At 40.6% G+C, this 17,534-nt stretch overlaps 1 protein-coding gene across 13 annotated transcripts in view; it reads right to left on the bottom strand.

Annotated features, from left to right (window-relative positions):
* Nucleotides 1–17,534, bottom strand: part of adgrb2 (adhesion G protein-coupled receptor B2) — a 258,273-nt gene that overhangs the window by 126,895 nt on the left and 113,844 nt on the right. For 11 of the 13 annotated variants that reach the window (XM_040020287.1, XM_040020285.1, XM_040020280.1 and 8 more), the window contains exons 3-4: nt 8,248–8,328; nt 6,116–6,304 (exon numbers count right to left, since the gene is read on the bottom strand). The exons of 1 other annotated variant lie outside the window; for it this stretch is intronic. In XM_040020287.1, the coding sequence (XP_039876221.1) occupies nt 6,116–6,304; nt 8,248–8,328 (270 nt within the window). The remainder of the gene's footprint in view (nt 1–6,115; nt 6,305–8,247; nt 8,329–17,534) is intronic. One more of the 13 variants, XM_040020283.1, reaches the window with a different exon arrangement.

Genomic DNA, 17,534 nt, shown 5'->3' with positions numbered 1-17,534 from the left:
TCTGAAACAGATTTTCGATTTTTTGGAGTCGAAAGTGAATTTTGTGATTAATTTGAAATTACAATTTGTAGTCACTGATTTCAAAGGTAAAGTATGGCATGGGATCTATTTCTGTATCAATAATCAAGCAACACCTTACTATCAAAACATTGAATCGAGTATATTTTGCTAATATGAGTAACATCTAACCAGCATTTAATATATTTTTTACGCAGTTATCTCATTTTTAATCTTCTAAGAGGACTGCAGCAAACAGACTGCAGAACATAATACAATGCTCTGTGCTGTTACTTGCCATCTTCATCTACAACAACATGGGATTGCTTGTTAAACATGATTTATTCATTAGAATTGAATCTCCAGCTGTCAAATTCAGTACAAGTGTATCTGAAGTCTGACCATGCAACACCAATCAACTGGCCCCTAAAAACAAGCTTCAATCAGCTTTGGGACAAAAATACAATAAAAGGAAAAAAAGTAATTTGGAAATGAGGACAACAACAACACATAACCATGATGAAATATCCTCACAAACTGGCTGATGAAAGTATTAAACACCTTACCAGTTAAATTTTGAGGTATTTTGAATCATAAGCAAAGCAACACAGGCCAAATTACTGAAATACATCACATCTTTTAGTTTAGCTAAGTGCTTTAAAGGGGACCTTTTTGCTATGTTGCAGTCACAGAGGGAAGTGCAAAGGAACATATTTGCAGCAGCTGAAATAAAAGGTATGAAATAATACACTGATCTGAGATCAAACAACAGTGTGTCATGTCTGTTTGCCTCATAACATCTGGCAAAAAAAATCAAGTTCATGAACTGCGTGAGCTCCATTTTGGGAGCTAAAAAAAAAAAATGAAAATAAAGCAACAGACTTGCTCACACTGCCCCACATTTCTGTTGCAAATGCAAGCAAGCTTGCACATGCATGGTTATGCACAAGTATACATTCACACAAGAAACCATAATGAGCTTACGGGTAATAAAGATGCATGTTTTCTAAAGATGTCCTTAAACTCTTTGCAGTTATTACACATACAGTGCTGTGTGCTGTATTGAGATATCAACTTTTAATTTTCCCATTTCTATCTTTGCAATGCATGTGGTGTAATTAGACATATGCATCATATAATGTCCTTATGGATTACCATAATTACCAGCAATCTCATCTATTGTCAGAGGACTGCATGGATGCATTATTTAAACATATGTATGAATGTATGCACATGTGTGAAGTTTGTGCTGTAAGCCTGATATGAGACCATGACTACACCCCGTTAAGTTTCTTGCTTGAATGATTACTGGAAGCAGTGTTGCTGCATTTGACAGCGCACTGACCCGGACATACTTTATTCACAATGCGCCGTTGTTCCACTTCATGTTTTAAATGTCAGTGAATCTATGGTAAATGAGCAATAGCTAAACAGAACACGAGTAGGGAGTACTACTTCACTTTGCATGCTTTGGGGCACGAAATCCTTATACTTCATTGCATATTCCACAAAAAGAAACAAAAAAGAAAATGTAATTTGTGATGCCAATTACCAACTAGTTTGCTTTGTCATGAGCAAGACCAGTATTTAAAACTGATTATCTGTATCACCTTAATTTAGGGGTTTTACCCAAAATTAAGCCAAAATAAAAAAAAAGTCTATTTTCACTCCATTTGCTTTCTGTCCAAGCTATTTTTCTTTGATGTTCCCTAACTTTTGCAGTCACACACATACACACACATACTTCACAGCCTTCCACAGTTGCAGATAGATATATGCCCAGAGACATATCCACCCACACTGATACAACACCCACACCCAAACACAAATTAATGGTAAAAGAAAGAAAGACAGAAATCTGGCAAACTCATCTACCAACTGAAGTCTACACGTTGCACTCCATTTCAAGTCACTCTGGGAAAAACCAAGTACGCATGTTTTCACTTATACTTGTGTGTCTTGTATATTTGCACAAGCAAGTCAATGTATATGGAACTGAATAGATGACATACATAAATACATTACATATTTTGGCACAACTGGCTGTTGTTTTCTGTGCAGTAGGTCTGGAAGGGAAAACTCATGCTTTTTTTTTTAAAAGGAAACCAACTAAAAAAAGCAAAGCAAACTAACTTGTTTAGGAGAAAAGTAGGAAGTCACACTTTAATTCCACTTGACTATATCCTTGATTTGTGTGTTTGCATGTGTGTGCCTGCCATAGGCCATCAACATCAGCTTGAATCCAAAAGTAAATAGATTACCAAATCAAGCAAGAGTGTAGATTTTACGCCACAAAAGAAGAGAAGGAAAGTTTAACCCCCCCCCCCCCCCACACACACACACACACACATATAATTTTTTAAGTCAATCACACAAAGTTTATTAAAGACTTTTATGTCTTTTTGCCACCACCCCCACATTCCCCATCTATTTTAAATTGGTGTGATCCCATTCAGGCGATCCCTGGAGTGCCCCTAAACCCCTCCAGAACCACGTCAGAAAACATCAGAGGAGCGGCGGAAAATGAAATAATAAACGGAACATAACACAGCAACCAATATCCCATCAAAGGAGCTGCTGAGGATATTAATATCGACGCTGAATGGAAAATGAGGCACTTAGACATACAAATCGGGCTGGCAAATTTGCATAAAAACAAGATTAGCATATGCACTGACAGGGAGGAAAAATGTTCCTCTGGCTTTTTTCTTTTTGGAATTGGTGGAACTAGTGGGGGTCTGAGATGCATCAGTAAACACCGAGTCTTTACTCACATATAGTATATTCTGTGCCACATACTTTACAGAGGAGTCACTGATAAAGCTCTCACGAACATGCATACAAAAAGCTAAAAGAACTGAACTTAAAACAAAAAACAAACTTAAGTAAGGCCAAAATGTACTTTACTTTATGTGGTCAACTTTGGGTAAAAGGCTAGAATCTGTTATTATCAACTACGGCTAGGTTCATTTAGCTACCTTCACTGTATGCGTAAAAGCGATGCTAATATGGGCTAGCAGTAAACTGAAGTGTACTGACCAGAAAACATGAATAGTGTCCCTTACTATTACTGTATGTAGGTGGTAAGTCGTATTTAAGTTTTAATTTTTAAAAAATGGTAACTTCAAATATTATAGTTTTTTTATTAAATAAAAAAAATGTCAGACAGTATCAAATCCCATTTGCACCTGGGATAGTACACTTGTTGTGCATGGGCCAAAACAAAACTCCCCCTTCAGAACACCATCCCAGACGGCCTTAAGCATGGAACTAAATCTATATAAAAAGGAAAGAAAGAAAGAAAGAAACTGGCTACAGTGGAGAGAGGATGCCCGACACAGTAAAGGAGGGTGTGCTGACTGTACTTTTGTTAGAGTCAGCAGTTCGATCTCAGTATCGATAGTATGATTATCAACACTGGTATGGGTATAGGATTAATACTAGAATGACAGTATCGATACTTCGTAAGCGCAGTATGAAGTCTAGTGAATTGTGTTCAATAAAAAAGATATTTAGTTGGTAAGGGATCAACACCAAAATTTGCAGTATGGCACAACACTTTTCACTCAGCATTAGCAGTGGATTAGGGGAGGGGCCGTCAAGAGGGGCCATCGAGAGAGATACAGGTCATACAGGGTTTCACCTCTGTTCTAATCAGGCAAATCAAATTCAAATCAAATTCAAATTCAAATTCAAATTTTATTTGTCACACACACACAACCATACACAGTATGACATGGGGGTGAAATGCTTGTAGCTGTACAATGCCCGACCATTAAATGACAGAAGAAAAGTTTTACAATATTTACAATTTACAGTTTACTACAAAAATTTACAAATTAACTTAGGAATTTACAGTAAAGAATGTGCAAATAGCAGAAGAGATTATAAAGATAAGGATTATAAATTATAGGAATTATAGGATTATAGGAAATGTGTGGTGGTGCGTGTGGTGACGTGTGTGAGAGTCCAGTCTTATAGTGACGTGTTTGGGAGAGTCCAGTCCTACACCTGGTTCAGGCCCCGAATAGCCTGGGGGAAGAAGCTCCTCCTCATTCTCTCTGTTTTGGCCTTAAGGGAGCGGAAGCGCTTCCCAGACCTCAACAGTGAGAAGAGTCCATTGTTGGGATGGGAGAGGTCCATCATAATCTTCCTAGCTTTGGACTTGCACCGCTTGGTGTAGATGGACAGCAGGTCAGGGAGCTCTGATTGAATGATGCGTTCTGCCGAGCGCACCACCCTTTGCAGATCTCGTCTGTCCTGCTTGGTGCTGTTCCCAAACCAGGTGCAGATGTTTGCCGTCAGGACGCTCTCGATGGTGCAGGAGTAGAAGTTCTTGAGCACCTTCAGTGGCAGATGGAAGTCTCTAAGTCTTCTGAGGAAGAAGAGACGCTGACGGGCTTTCTTAACCAGGGTGTTGATATGACAGGACCATGACAGGTCCTGAGTGATGTGGACACCCAGGTATCGGAAACTGTCCACTCTCTCCACTGGCGTGCCACTGATGATGAGGGGTTTGTAATTCCTCGCCTGCTTTGTAGTGAAGTCCACGATCAGCTCCTTAGTCTTGCTGATGTTTAGGAGGAGGTTATTCTCCTGGCACCAGGTCTCCAGGTTCCTAATCTCCTCCAGGTAGGCCGTCTCGATGTTGTCGGAGATCAGGCCCACAACAGCAGTGTCGTCAGCAAACTTGACAATGGAGGTGGTGTCGGATGTGGCTACACAGTCATAAGTGTACAGTGAGTACAGCAGGGGGCTTAAAACACAGCCCTGAGGCACTCCAGTGCTGAGTGAGATGGAGGGGGAGACTTGTTTTCCCACCCTCACTGATTGAAATCAAACCAATGCAGGACAGGCAGAAATTCATAATTCCATCTAGTCAACATTAAAGCCTGGCAATCAAAGCAAAACAGAATTGGCATTGTTCAGTAGCAGCTGTGTACACTTATTCTTTCAGTGACTTCATCCAGCTTGATTGAGCAGTTTTGTGTTGCTAAAAAAAAGGGAAAAAAAGAAAAAAAAACCTCAAAGTCTTCATTTCGTTGCTGCAGTTTTGCAGAAAGCAGATAGAGCCGACTGCACCCACCCACTCTTGTAGTACGCATATGAAAATGTAATTTCAGTGGTATTTTGGAGGTGTCACTGCAAATTATGAGACCAATTTCAATGAAAGTAAAGAAAAAACAAACAAAAGAGAAAAAATCCTCGCTTGTACTTCAGCTTTTGAACATTTTCCTTGCTTGCCACTGAAATGTGAGCACAGATTATTTTGCATGGAATGAGTTCAACATTTGCTTCGACAGGCTTAGTTTCCTCTGCAAAATTAAAACATTTTCAAAAGTTCGCCTGCTCATTATGCTCTGAAAGATCAACTTGGTGATACATATAGACAAGAAAAAGGGAAAGGAAAGAAATGAAGAGTGGAAGAGCAGAGGAGAGCTAAAGATAGAGAGCCCAGGAAGTATTAACTTCAGTGATGTGGCAGGTCTAATAGATTGGGTGACATCAAACTCAAGGCTGTCAGTCTGTCTCGCTTTCTCAAACACACGCACACACACATCACTCACACACACAACCACAGAAACTCCTTTTCTCTTTCTCCCTCTTCCAGCTTTGTCTGCATTGTGAACTGAAATGACACAGTGGCGTTCTCCTTCTGTTCAGCTAAACCGCGGTTAGATGTGTTTTGGCCGTGCGTGTGTCCGTGTTGTGAGTATACTGCCTACCTTCCTCACACTGTCATTATTTTCTTCTGTTTTCTTAACACTTTTGTGAAAGGAAAAGAAGGAAGAAAAATAAAAACAAACCGCTGCATGGTTGAATGAGGTTGGGTTAAAGCTACACTTTTTTGCTGTACCAAACAAAGGCGGTGGGTGTATGCGGCACTGAAGAGAGAGGACACCAGTTTTTTTTACTAGCATTTGTACAAAAAAAGACTCAAAATAGATAAAAAGTCATAGTGTGAAGTCCATGTCGTGTTTATCTACTGTGTAAAACTGAGCATCAGACAAATGGCACTCAGAAAAAGAATTAACCCACCGCATTCTCGCTGTGAGCAAAAATAAAACAGTCAGGAGAAGTGAATCAGGCGCTGGTCAAAGGCAGCCGGTTAACGCACCTGAGCCTGTGATTCCGGGTTCACCTGGGCAAGAGGCCGTGTTGTTGCACATGCGTGTTTCCCGCAGGGCACCGCTGCACAGTGTCCCATAGGGAGAAGAAACACACGATCGGGTCCTCACTTGCCAGCCCTGCCCACATGTCAGAGAACACACACTCCACTGCGACCATTCCTCCGCTGCTGGGTCACCTAAGGAGCAAGATGGAGATGAACATGGAGAGGATAGTTATATACGCACAGTGTTTTTAATGATCCTGAGAGTCAGATGCGCGGCTAAGGTTGAATAACAAGAGAAATCATTCTTTCCTTTTATCACTCGTTCAAATAAAACGTATTCACATTTGTAACAAGACTGCACTTTATTATCTCACAGCTTAATTTGGTGCCTTCACACGGATGTATTGCTGAAGTCTCCAAATGCATTTTTATAGAGGCAGTATGAAATTTTCAGCCAATTTCCAAGTGGTCTTGGTAACCCCACGCCACCCCACTTTCTACAAAAAAACCCTGCCTGCTCTGTAGGAGTGTCATGATTCTGGTGTCTCCTCAGGTCAAACAGAAAAGAGACGAGGAAGAGCTAGAAGATGATCTCAGCTCTGCAGCTCAAAGTTTATACTGCTATGTAAAAGTGGCACGTAATGCAAAAAGCCAACAAAAAAAGGAAAAGAAAAATGATTTCCATAAAGGGTAATTACAATAAATTCCTCGCTTTATAACGGAGTCCTAAAATGTCCCAACAAATGGAGCAGACAGAAACTATTACTGGAGATGTGTGACAATTTTCAAGTATATTTTCGCTTCCAGTTTTCACAGAAGCACCGCCAGCATTAAAAGATGTTTGCTTTATTGATTGCTGTTTAGCGGCTCTCGGATTCCTCTGCTGTTCTGTTTACCGTAAAAAATGAAAAAAACAAACAAACAAAAAAACCCATCAAAATCTGCTTTTGGAAAGCAGTGACACCGGTGCAACATCACAACAAAAAAAGACAAACAAAATTGTAACCTATGCAATTAACAAGGAGTAAAAAAAGAAACTTTTGGGAATGTGTGACAGGTGATGAAAGTGACACGATGTAGCTTTTTTTCTTGACTTATTCACACTAAGAGTGTTATTGTAAATAAATCTTGACGGGATATTAATGAAGATGATGGTCATGCTCCAGGAAAGTTTTTTTTAAAGGTGATTCAATTAATTAATTAATAGAATTATGGTAACACGTATGATCTCATCGCTAAAGGCCTTTAAGTCTCAAAGCAATTGTGTGTGTGTGTGTGTGTGTGTGTGTTTGTGTGTGTACATATTCGACTCTGTGTTGTAAGCACCCATATGAGATTAGGTGTTTAGACTTGATGGAGTCTAATTTGGAGTTCTCCAGGCAGCTGTGGAGAGGGTCCCATTGTTCCACTGAGCTACGCCCTTGAAAGCGAAAACGAGGAGCCAAGTCCCTCCACTTCTCTCTTTGTAAATTGTTTATGAGCGCCGTGTCCTTTGATGGAGGCGTCATCACATGGCAAAGAAGGAAATCAAATTAATTGCATGTCCGTTAATCGCATTACATCTTCATTAACATGCTGTGAGTCAGGGCTTAAGCTCATCACAGATGCCTAGAGGACTAGAAGAATGGGGGAAGAAGCAAGGAAGGGGAGGGGTAGACAGGGTAGGATGAGGACAAGATAGACCCAGGGGTTTCCCCTCCTATTAAGGGACTTCCTTCTCTACGCCATATATATGAATATGGAAATGCATGTGCATGCAACATGGAATATCTTGTATGTTTAAGGCCGATTCGTATTATATTATATAAACATACATGCATGTGACATTCTCATGGTTAATAGATCAGTCTTTGAATAATTTACTCATTTTTTTCCCAGTCTTTTCCATTTTTTCCAAGTTTCACACGCCGACTCAAAAATTTCACACTTTCACAAACTCACACAAGTGAATGATTAAAGGTGGCAGCTGCCCGAAGGTTTGCTCACCGAAAAGGAAAAGGTACACCTTACATAATTATTTATAAAACTGTTTTATAGAAAACTGAGGATTTTCAGTGGGACATACAGCCTGTAAAGGTCAGGTTGTCTTCTTTCGTTCCAGGCTCTGGGCACCATTGCACACTCATAATACTCACCTGTTTGTGCCTGAAACACACCTGGCTGGTCAGCTGATCGTGGTCTTTGGGTCTTCACCTTCAGGTCGTCATCATACGGGTCTGAAAAAAATAACAGACATTTTTTTTATTCATTTTAATCTTACTTAACTTCCTTTTGATTACATGGTACTGCTCAAAATATATGAGGGCTCCATGGGTTGCATGGGCAAATCAAACCTGAATTTAAAAGCTGTCGTAAATAAGCGCTCATCACCATCCACATTTCACTTTTATGTTCAGGAAAAGTAAAAAAAAAAATACAGGAAAGCTCAAGTACATCCAAAACACGACTCTGGCAAAATAAAAGTACAAACGCCTACATTTCCTTGGCTTAGTCCTTGTAGCAGGAAATTTAAAGAACATGACGAGACGTTTTAGCACACGCAGCGCGGTAACAGATAACAGACTGTCAAATCTAGTGTATAATCTCAGAAAATCAGGAGGAAGCAAATTTGGACTGGCTCATTAGAGGGGAACATTAGGAGGGGAAAACATGAAAAAAAAAGAAGCATATCTTCTTTTGAATGCATGCTGATGGTTCAGCGCAGCAAACCAAGTAAATCAAAGTTCTGGCTTGGAGATGAGACTCCACACACACATATAAAATGCACCAGAGGGACTTGATCTAACAAATATGTGAACATCTCACATAAGCGGTGAGCATTTCTGGAAATGGCATTAAGTCGGTCTCTCAGAGTTAGTGAAATCACACAACATATCTAAGTCAGTTTCATCTCAGCTGGTAGAAACGTGGAGGCATGCGTACAGGCCGTTCTGTCTGGTTCAAATGGATTTGTAGGCTTAGTTTCACCAATGCAAGTCTTAATCAACTCCCTCGGCGGGGGGAAACAATCTTTTCTTTCACAGATCTTTTTTTTTCTCCATCTGGATACTTCTTACCCAATGGGATCTTTTTTGCAGCAGCTGCATTTATGGAAAAGGAGCTGACACACGTGGCGTATCTAAGGTACATTATCTGCACGGAATGTGATTGTGTGTCTGCGTATTCGATTACAGAGAGCAAAAGTGAAATTTCCTCGCGTTAGCCTCCATCAAGCAGTTGACCCAAGGAAAAACAGAGACGTTGCATATCCTCCCTATCCGGCACACACGCACACACTCACACATGCAAGTGTGAATGCCTGGGAAGTGTGTTGAGGCTCTGCCATGATTGCACAAACGCCCATTGCTACCAGCCCTTTAATTTGGCCTTTTAGAGAATCAACTCTTTGGTGGGGGTAAAAAACTCTTTACCCGTTTGCTCGTTTTCTGCATTGTTCTCAACGTGATCATTTAACAAAAGACCTTTTTTTTTTAACCAATGGAAAAAAACGTAATAATCCTGTTTACGTGCTGTCTGCACTGTTGCAGGTTACAGCCGTGGGTAAAATAAATAACTGTTGTGCACATGTGTGGTCTGTTTGTTTGTTTTTAAAAGAAACTAAAATGAGCAAATGGTGCACCGTGAAAGTATTTAATAAGACAATTAACAGATTTCATTTTCATCTAATTGAATCATTTCTTTAAAAACAAATCACACGTCAGCATTGCATCAGATTAGACAATCAAGCACAGAACGGAGATGCACATGCCAGCATGCCCAGGGATTTGAAGGAGTTTTCATTACGCAATCTTTCTCGGGTCAGCTCGTGGTACAGACGCCCACTTACTTAGCTGCAGGTTTTACAGTCATATTTTACACGAAAAATGTGAGACCTTGAGCGAGCGTATCGTGCTCCCAGAAATTTATGACTTGCTTTGCCACAGTCCTGGGCTTTATTGACTGTACTCATCATTGACGCTACACTAAGATTAGTCATCCTCCTAAACAAGCAGCATTCATTAGCTGAAATATGGCGTCAAAAGGTAGCTTTTTCACTGCTCTTTTAGTTTTACTCTCAAGCTGAAGCTTGACTCATTGTTAGATTCCTTGAAACTGCAGCCTGGGAGACAAAAGATTCAGCAAGGGTTGAAGAAAATGTCTACACTACCTGACACCGTTGTTGGTAAGAAAGCACCCGTGGTTTCCGTATTATTTGCATCCAATTCAATTCAGTTTTGTTTACATAGTGACAAATGACAAAAACAGTCACCTCATGGTGCTTTATATTGTAAGGTAAAGACTCTACAACATTAATTGGCCAAGTTAAACAAAGTGTGTTAAGAAGGTGTGTTTGTTAAGGCCACCCATCCCTATATGTTCTCATCCCACATTCATCAGTGTGACTTTAGGGTAGAAAATCTGAGTGAAGCTGAATGATCTATGATATTCTATAACAGGAAACAATCAAATCATCTGCCTCGATGCATACCACTTTAACTGGACAGTCTAGATTTTTTTTAATTGAACTTTAAGTATTTCAGAAAGTATGTAGAGTTAGTTTGAGCCCAATCCTGGTCCAGAGCAAATTAAGCCCAGTAAGTGCTCGAGGTCAGTGAAGCAGGACAGAAGAGTAAGGTCTCAAAATCTTTATCACCTTACTTGAGTGTATAGTTCTTTACAGAGACTGTACACTCAAGTTTGCTTCCCTCAACGCACAGATTTGTGTTCCTTTAGTTTGTCCACTTGTCTCTTTGGACATAGGTAGGGAAGTAAAATTTATTTATATAGCACTTTTTATAGATAAAAATCACAAAGTGCTTGACAATGAAAAAAAAATGATGTGACAGTTGGTTCCCTCACGTAAGACACTGTTATGAAGATGTTGCAAGATGAGCTTGTGGGAAAAAAAGTGTGTGGACAGTCTTGGGGAGTAACGGAATATATGTACTGGTTTTACGTATTTAAAATGCAAAATATGATTAACTTTATTCCGTTACAGTTAATGCTGGAATAAGTGATAATTAGAATACAGTTAATTTATTGAGATGAATGGATTACACTGCGGTCTTTTCCTGTTTCATATGTTAGGTTATCCCCTTTCAGATTTTGGTAATTCCACACATTGCCGGAAACCCAAGGAAACACACAACAAGAGGCTCTAACGTAAGCGTCCTGTTAATGTTGGTGGCATCAGTTACACAATGGGCACGGAGCCAGCACAACAGAACTAGAGATAGCACGATACCACTTTTTTATGTCCGATACCGATACCGATATCATAAATGTGGATATCTGCCGATACCGATATGAATCCGATATAGTGTGTTTTAATCAACAAAACTGTTTTTTTTAAAATATCTTGCTGAATTTTGTATAAGTTCATACTCAAGTTTAAAACAAAAACTACACTAAAGCTATTCTGTTATACCTGTATGCAAAAAAATAATATTTCATAGTTCAGCAATACTGATCAATCTAATAAACTTAAACCTACACCATCCTCCCTATTCTGGTATTTTAAAGAGTACTTAGCGTAAATATTAAGCAACCTAACTAATAGGGTTCCAACTCCCAGCAACAACAAAAATAAATAAATAAAAAATAGGGAACCACCCCTCACGCTCCACCTCATGATGCTTAATCGACGTAATCAACCTTAATTTGACGCAGTGTGAAAAAAAAAAAATGCACAGAAATCAATTATTTTTCAAGAAATATTAAGTAGATTCAACATCTTTCTTCAAAAAAATTGCAGACTGCACAGATGGTACCTTCCCAAAGGAAAAAGTACTATAGCTTACTAGGGTGTATTAGACTTAATAGTCACTATATACAGTAATTGACTTCTATTCATTTTACATCATATTAAAACTTTGGGTGTCAGATAATTATTTATTAAAAGCTAGACATTTTAAATGAGAATAAGAAAGAAAAGTATGTCTTTGTGCCCCCTTTTCCCTGTTAATGCCCTATCAGCCCCCCTGGCTAAACTTTGCTAGATCCGCCCCTGCACAGTTACCAGCCGTCAGCTACGTAGAAAAAGATCCTCGAGTAGAAAGTAATATTAAATACATTCTAACAACAGCTGATCAAGCTTAAACGTGCTGCTGTTGTTCAGCCGCTGGTTTCCTCTTTCTGGTGCAAAGTGGGCCAAAAACAAACAACAGAGACGGACTCGCGACAGAAAAGCCGATCAGCTGATCGTTAAGCAGTTTCATCATTGAAGTAGCAGCAAGAAGAGGCAGTCGCTTGTTAAGCTTAACGCAGGAATGCTTTACAAACATTCAGAGATGGACTTACACACTTGCTTTACTTCTCTCGGGATAACTTTGTCGGAGATGAAATGCCGGGTTGCTAGCGAAGCTCCAAATGCTATCCAGACCACCGACAGGTCCCGCATGCCACAGCCGCTCTATCACGTGATGCATACTGCTCCGACGAGCTAACATTCTGAGGTGAGTTACGGCGCGTTGCAAGTTTTGTGAGGTGCTTTCGTGATATTTAATGGATCGGATTACATTTTTAATTTTTCTCCGATATCCGATCCAGTAATTTAGGTCAGTATCGGACCGATACCGATACGTAATATCGGATCGGTCCATCTCTAAACAGAACCAGCAGTGCACGGGCAGGAATGCATTTCCTACTTGGAAATTTCGACACCACTTCACATTTAAAGAAGAAAGGGATAGGTGAAATCTGACCGTGCAATGCAAACTCTGTTTGCCAACAAACAAGCTGCTCTCAGCGTCAAAAGACTCCACCTTCAACCTAAAGAAACATCTGGAAGCAAGTTCTTTTTTAAAAACTAATGTTAGCCTACTGCAACTCTCTTGTTTCAGTTGTGGTAGCTACCTGGGTTATGTGCCACCTCAAAATCTTTGATGTACTATTGTTGTGTGATTTATTACTATTACTGCATTACAACCTGCTGGCTGCAAATAATCATGTGCAGTTCTGAAAGCAGACAAAAAGAAAACATATAACTGATACAGAAATACGAGATCACTGCAGCCTTACCTAATGTCAGCCCTGCTGTTACTCATTTTATATTAAGATTTAAAAATCTAGTTGGTATTGCTTTCAGAACTTGAAGTTAATGCAGCCTTCATTAACAGTAATAAATCACACAGCAATAGTACATTCATGTAGTTGTAGAAAGCATGACAATATATAAAGTAATCCAAAGTATTCATAATACGTTACTCACATTGAGTAACTTAACGGAGTACATTACAAACTACATTTTGGGGCATGTATTCTGTAATCTGTAATGGAATACATTTTAAAAATAACCTTACCAACACTGTGTGTAGAACAGTGAGCAGATATGGTGGAGACTAACTGAAAATAAATATGGCAACAACGAACTATGGAATTTTAATGAGACATGGCAAAGTTGAAGGAGTCACCGAGTTTGTGAACCACTGAGTGAACAAGACAGTCTTGGTGCACTTCCACTGGGGTGCTGAAGTGTTGTGCTTCCTAGCACTGGACACATGATGGACAAGCCATTAGAAAGTGATGATAGATGGTTGACAGTTGCTGTCCCTCTCCTTCTTCTTATGATTGGTGCATGCCGCTTGCGGGCTGTCTTCTCCCGGACTTCAAAACTAAATGAATATAGCAACTCGCTTACAAACTTTCTTCATCCATCTTCTTCTGCTTATCCAATTCTTATCCGGAGGTGGGTGGCTGTCCCAGCTGTCATGGGCCAAGAGGCAGAGTACACCCTGAAGAAATCACCAATCTGTTGCAGGGCTAACACATCAAGACAAACAACCATTCACGCTCACTTAGACTCACCAATTAATGAACCCCATGCATCTCTTTGGACTGTGGGAGGAAGCCTGAGAGCCCCACATGCAAACTCCACATAGAAAGGCCCCCAGGCTGGAATTGATGCCAGGACCTTCTTGCTTTAAGGCAACATTGATAACCACCACACCAATGTGCTGCTCCAACCTTCCTTCATTATGAGAACTCTTAACACATGTGATGCAAGAAATAAGTTATGATTTTGCTGTACCTGTCTTTTGCATTGACAACAGATAGTTTTAGAGTTTTTCACGAGTTAACGGAGGTGTAGCGTAGTAGACCCAACACCCCTATTTCCCTTGAAGCAGCCTACACTTCAGCTTCATGTAAATGAAGAACTGGCAAAATGCAACGTCGTGCAACCAGAATGCATTAGCATGTGCTACGTCCCTGGTCAAGAGGTAACCTACACACAAAATTACTCGGGACTTCCCACTCTTCACCACACCAAAGGAAGGGCCAACCAGGTCCAAGATACTGAACAGCAGTTTATCTGCACATAAACTCACACACACACAAATCAACACGAGGCCCGATTTACGCCCAAACTGGCAAACTGGCGTTGTTTCACTGCACATACATTTCAAATGATCATGTTTTTTTTCATCCTCCATGTTCTTCTCTAATTTTCAAATCTTCCAACTCCCACACCAGAGGTTCACGGTCTGTCTTTTTGCCTTACAGCCCCTCTCCCTCTGTCTGTGGCCTTTTTCTCTCTCGGTTCTATAACAAGATGAGAATTTAGAAGCATATTAAAAGGATCAATGTGAGATGAGCTTTGGCCCCCGCGAGTTTGTCAGAGATGAGCGCTGACCAAAACTATAAACAAAAACTTCCAAAGACCCTCCTACTCTTCCGTAACCAAAATGAAAAGGCAAGCAAACGACTCCTCTAACCTGAGCACCTAAGCACAAAAACATGAAAAATAATTCTCAATAAAAAGGGCCACTCACGCCTACTAATCTGCAATGATGTGCTCAATGTTTACAGTATATGATCAGCATGCTTTTCTTTTTCTTTTTTTTTACCGGTTACAAAGACTATTTTTTGCCAGCAGCTCACAGCTAACAGCACAAATATCGGATTTCACTCTCTCAACTCTCGGATTGAAGTTTGAATTCCCAATTATGCTACATACACAAAACTCCCCGTTCAAATACCAAACTATCTGCTGGCTCACTGATAGATAGGGAAGAGGGGAGGAGAGAAGGGTGAAGTGGAGTTCAAGAGGCTGTAAACAAATATCACACATGATCATGGATCATGACACATGGATGCCTACACATAGACGACAAACGAGAAGCGTGGAATTGACAGATCCGATGGGGTTGACCATTAAGCGGGGGCATCTCTCGCTCGTGACCACTGAGCCATTAGCGCTATATCGTTCTCATGACTGATTGGTGATATTGAACTTACTGCTTAGCACTGTATAAGCAGAAAAGGAGGAAATGAACGGGTGAAGGAATCAGAAAGATTATAAACAGAATCTGGTGAACTGTGTCCAAAAAAAGACTTTTTTCCCCAACTGCTGAAGACCAGGGAGGACTATTTTTCTCTTTCTTGTTATTGCGCTCTCTCTTGCTCTCACTCTCTATCTCGCTTCCTCTTTTCTCTCTCTCTCTCTCTCTCTCTCTCTCTACGTCAGGTCTGCAGCACACAAGAGGATTTAGATGGACACCAGTGCGGAGTCCACTGCAATAGAAAGGAGAAATCAATATAGATAAACCCCTGAGTACTGACCTTTACAAACCACACAATATTGTTTAATGTTCTGAACTGCACTTTAATGGACACGTCATTGCACACTTCACAAGTCTTATTGTCTTTTATCCTTACATTTCCCCTAAACAATTTTAGCTGTCTCTTCATCGTCAGGGGAACCTGTTTCCCACGTATAGCCGGCAGTATCACTTGTAGTCATTAGTAGGGTCAATAATCCTCTGATTGGTTAGGAGCACAGGTTAAGACCTGATATTTTATTTGTAGCGTGGCTGTGCATTAATGTTGTCTGTGGAGCAAAAACACGGCAATGAACAAATCGCTAGTCGTATAGTTAAAATTTGTAAACAAATAGATAGATCAAATAATCACAGGTCATTAACTCCTGCAGTTCCGGCCTGCTTTTAAAGCAAGCTGTTAGTCATTTCGGATTTTTTTCACATTTGGATGAGCTTTCTGATTTCTGTTGGGAGCAGGGATTATATATGCATTTATGTGTGGTAAAACTAAGCATGATACATGCTTAGTAGAGCTAACAGCACAGCTAGCACTGAAGCTTTTTTAGCATTGGCTTTGGACTTTGCACTAACAAAGTGCTAATAAATTGATACAATTTCAATAAATTTCAATAAACATCTGTTATCATGTTTCTTTTTGCCAAACTTATGTCAATCAAACGTAAAATGCAGTTATGTATTTTTGGATGTGCAGAAGCAGAAAAGTTTCCCGGAAGTCTATGGTTTGCTGGTCATTTGAGGATAACCACTTTACTTGCTTGCCTAGTTGGAACCCAACTGCTAAGAAGAAGAGAAAACAAGTGGCTCTTGACCATTCTCATCTGCCTCTTTGCCCAAGGCTGTTATCTCATCTCAGCCTCAAAGTGCTAATAAAGTAGCATGTAGAACTTGAAATCCCATTCACATCCCTTGGTGGGCACCCACCAGCATAGAGACATTCTGGCTGCACCTGAAGGGAGACACGAGCGATATGACAGCAAAGACCATGCAGGCCAGGATGTGGTACGTACACACCCGGAGACACACGCGCACACACATCAGCACAACAGAAGTAAATATAGCTGATAAATAAGCGTCATGCAGTAAAGCAGTTTTGAGCCATACAAAGCAGCAGGCAGTGGTAGGGGATTGGGCCAGAGTCAGTTAGAGCCACAGGCTCCTTTGTCAGACTGAGCCGGGATTTAAGCCTGCTGGGAGGGCTGTGTGCATGTGCATGTTTGTGTGTGTGTGTGTGTGTGTGTGTGTGTGTGTGTGTGTGTGTGTGTGTGGCTGGGAGACTTATTGTAATATGGTAAAACAGCTGTGTTAACTAAGTGAAATGCACAAATAGTAGTGGCACAGAAATGTTTGCTGGTCGCTATCGTTGGCTCTTTTGTTGGGCCGTCTGACCAAACACACACTCTCCTGCACACGTACAATCACACAATCACAAAATCGCACGCACACACACACGCGCGCGCGCACACACACAACTATTTCTCAGCCGTACATCAAATCTGAGCTTATAGCTCTCTGGTGCTGTCCATTTACTCCAGGGTCCATCTGGGAGAGCCCAAACTGATAGAAGCGCACCATAATGGACTTTTTATAAGCTACTGGACAGACAGACCCACTCCATCTCTCCCTCTCTCACTCTGTTACTTCTCCTCTCTCACCTCTTACTCCCTCAGCTAGCAGATATGAAGAGGGAAGCTGAATCTGGTTGGTGCAGGACACTGGCTGGCTGACTACGGGGGCACTCAAGGTCATTTCAAAATGGATTCAGCCCCACAGGCTGACTGGTTTTTTGGTTTCACACCTCCAAATGTATACCCACGTACACAAAAATCAACACGAGCCCCTGTGTAAGTCCAAACTGCCAAATTGGCGGTTTCACTGCACTCACA

This window comes from Simochromis diagramma, unplaced genomic scaffold, assembly GCF_900408965.1.
Source record: "Simochromis diagramma unplaced genomic scaffold, fSimDia1.1 OVJJ01000753.1, whole genome shotgun sequence".
Classification (NCBI taxonomy): Eukaryota; Metazoa; Chordata; class Actinopteri; order Cichliformes; family Cichlidae; genus Simochromis; species Simochromis diagramma.
Note: the sequence above shows the minus strand (reverse complement) of the source record. Positions and strands in the feature narration are given on the sequence as shown.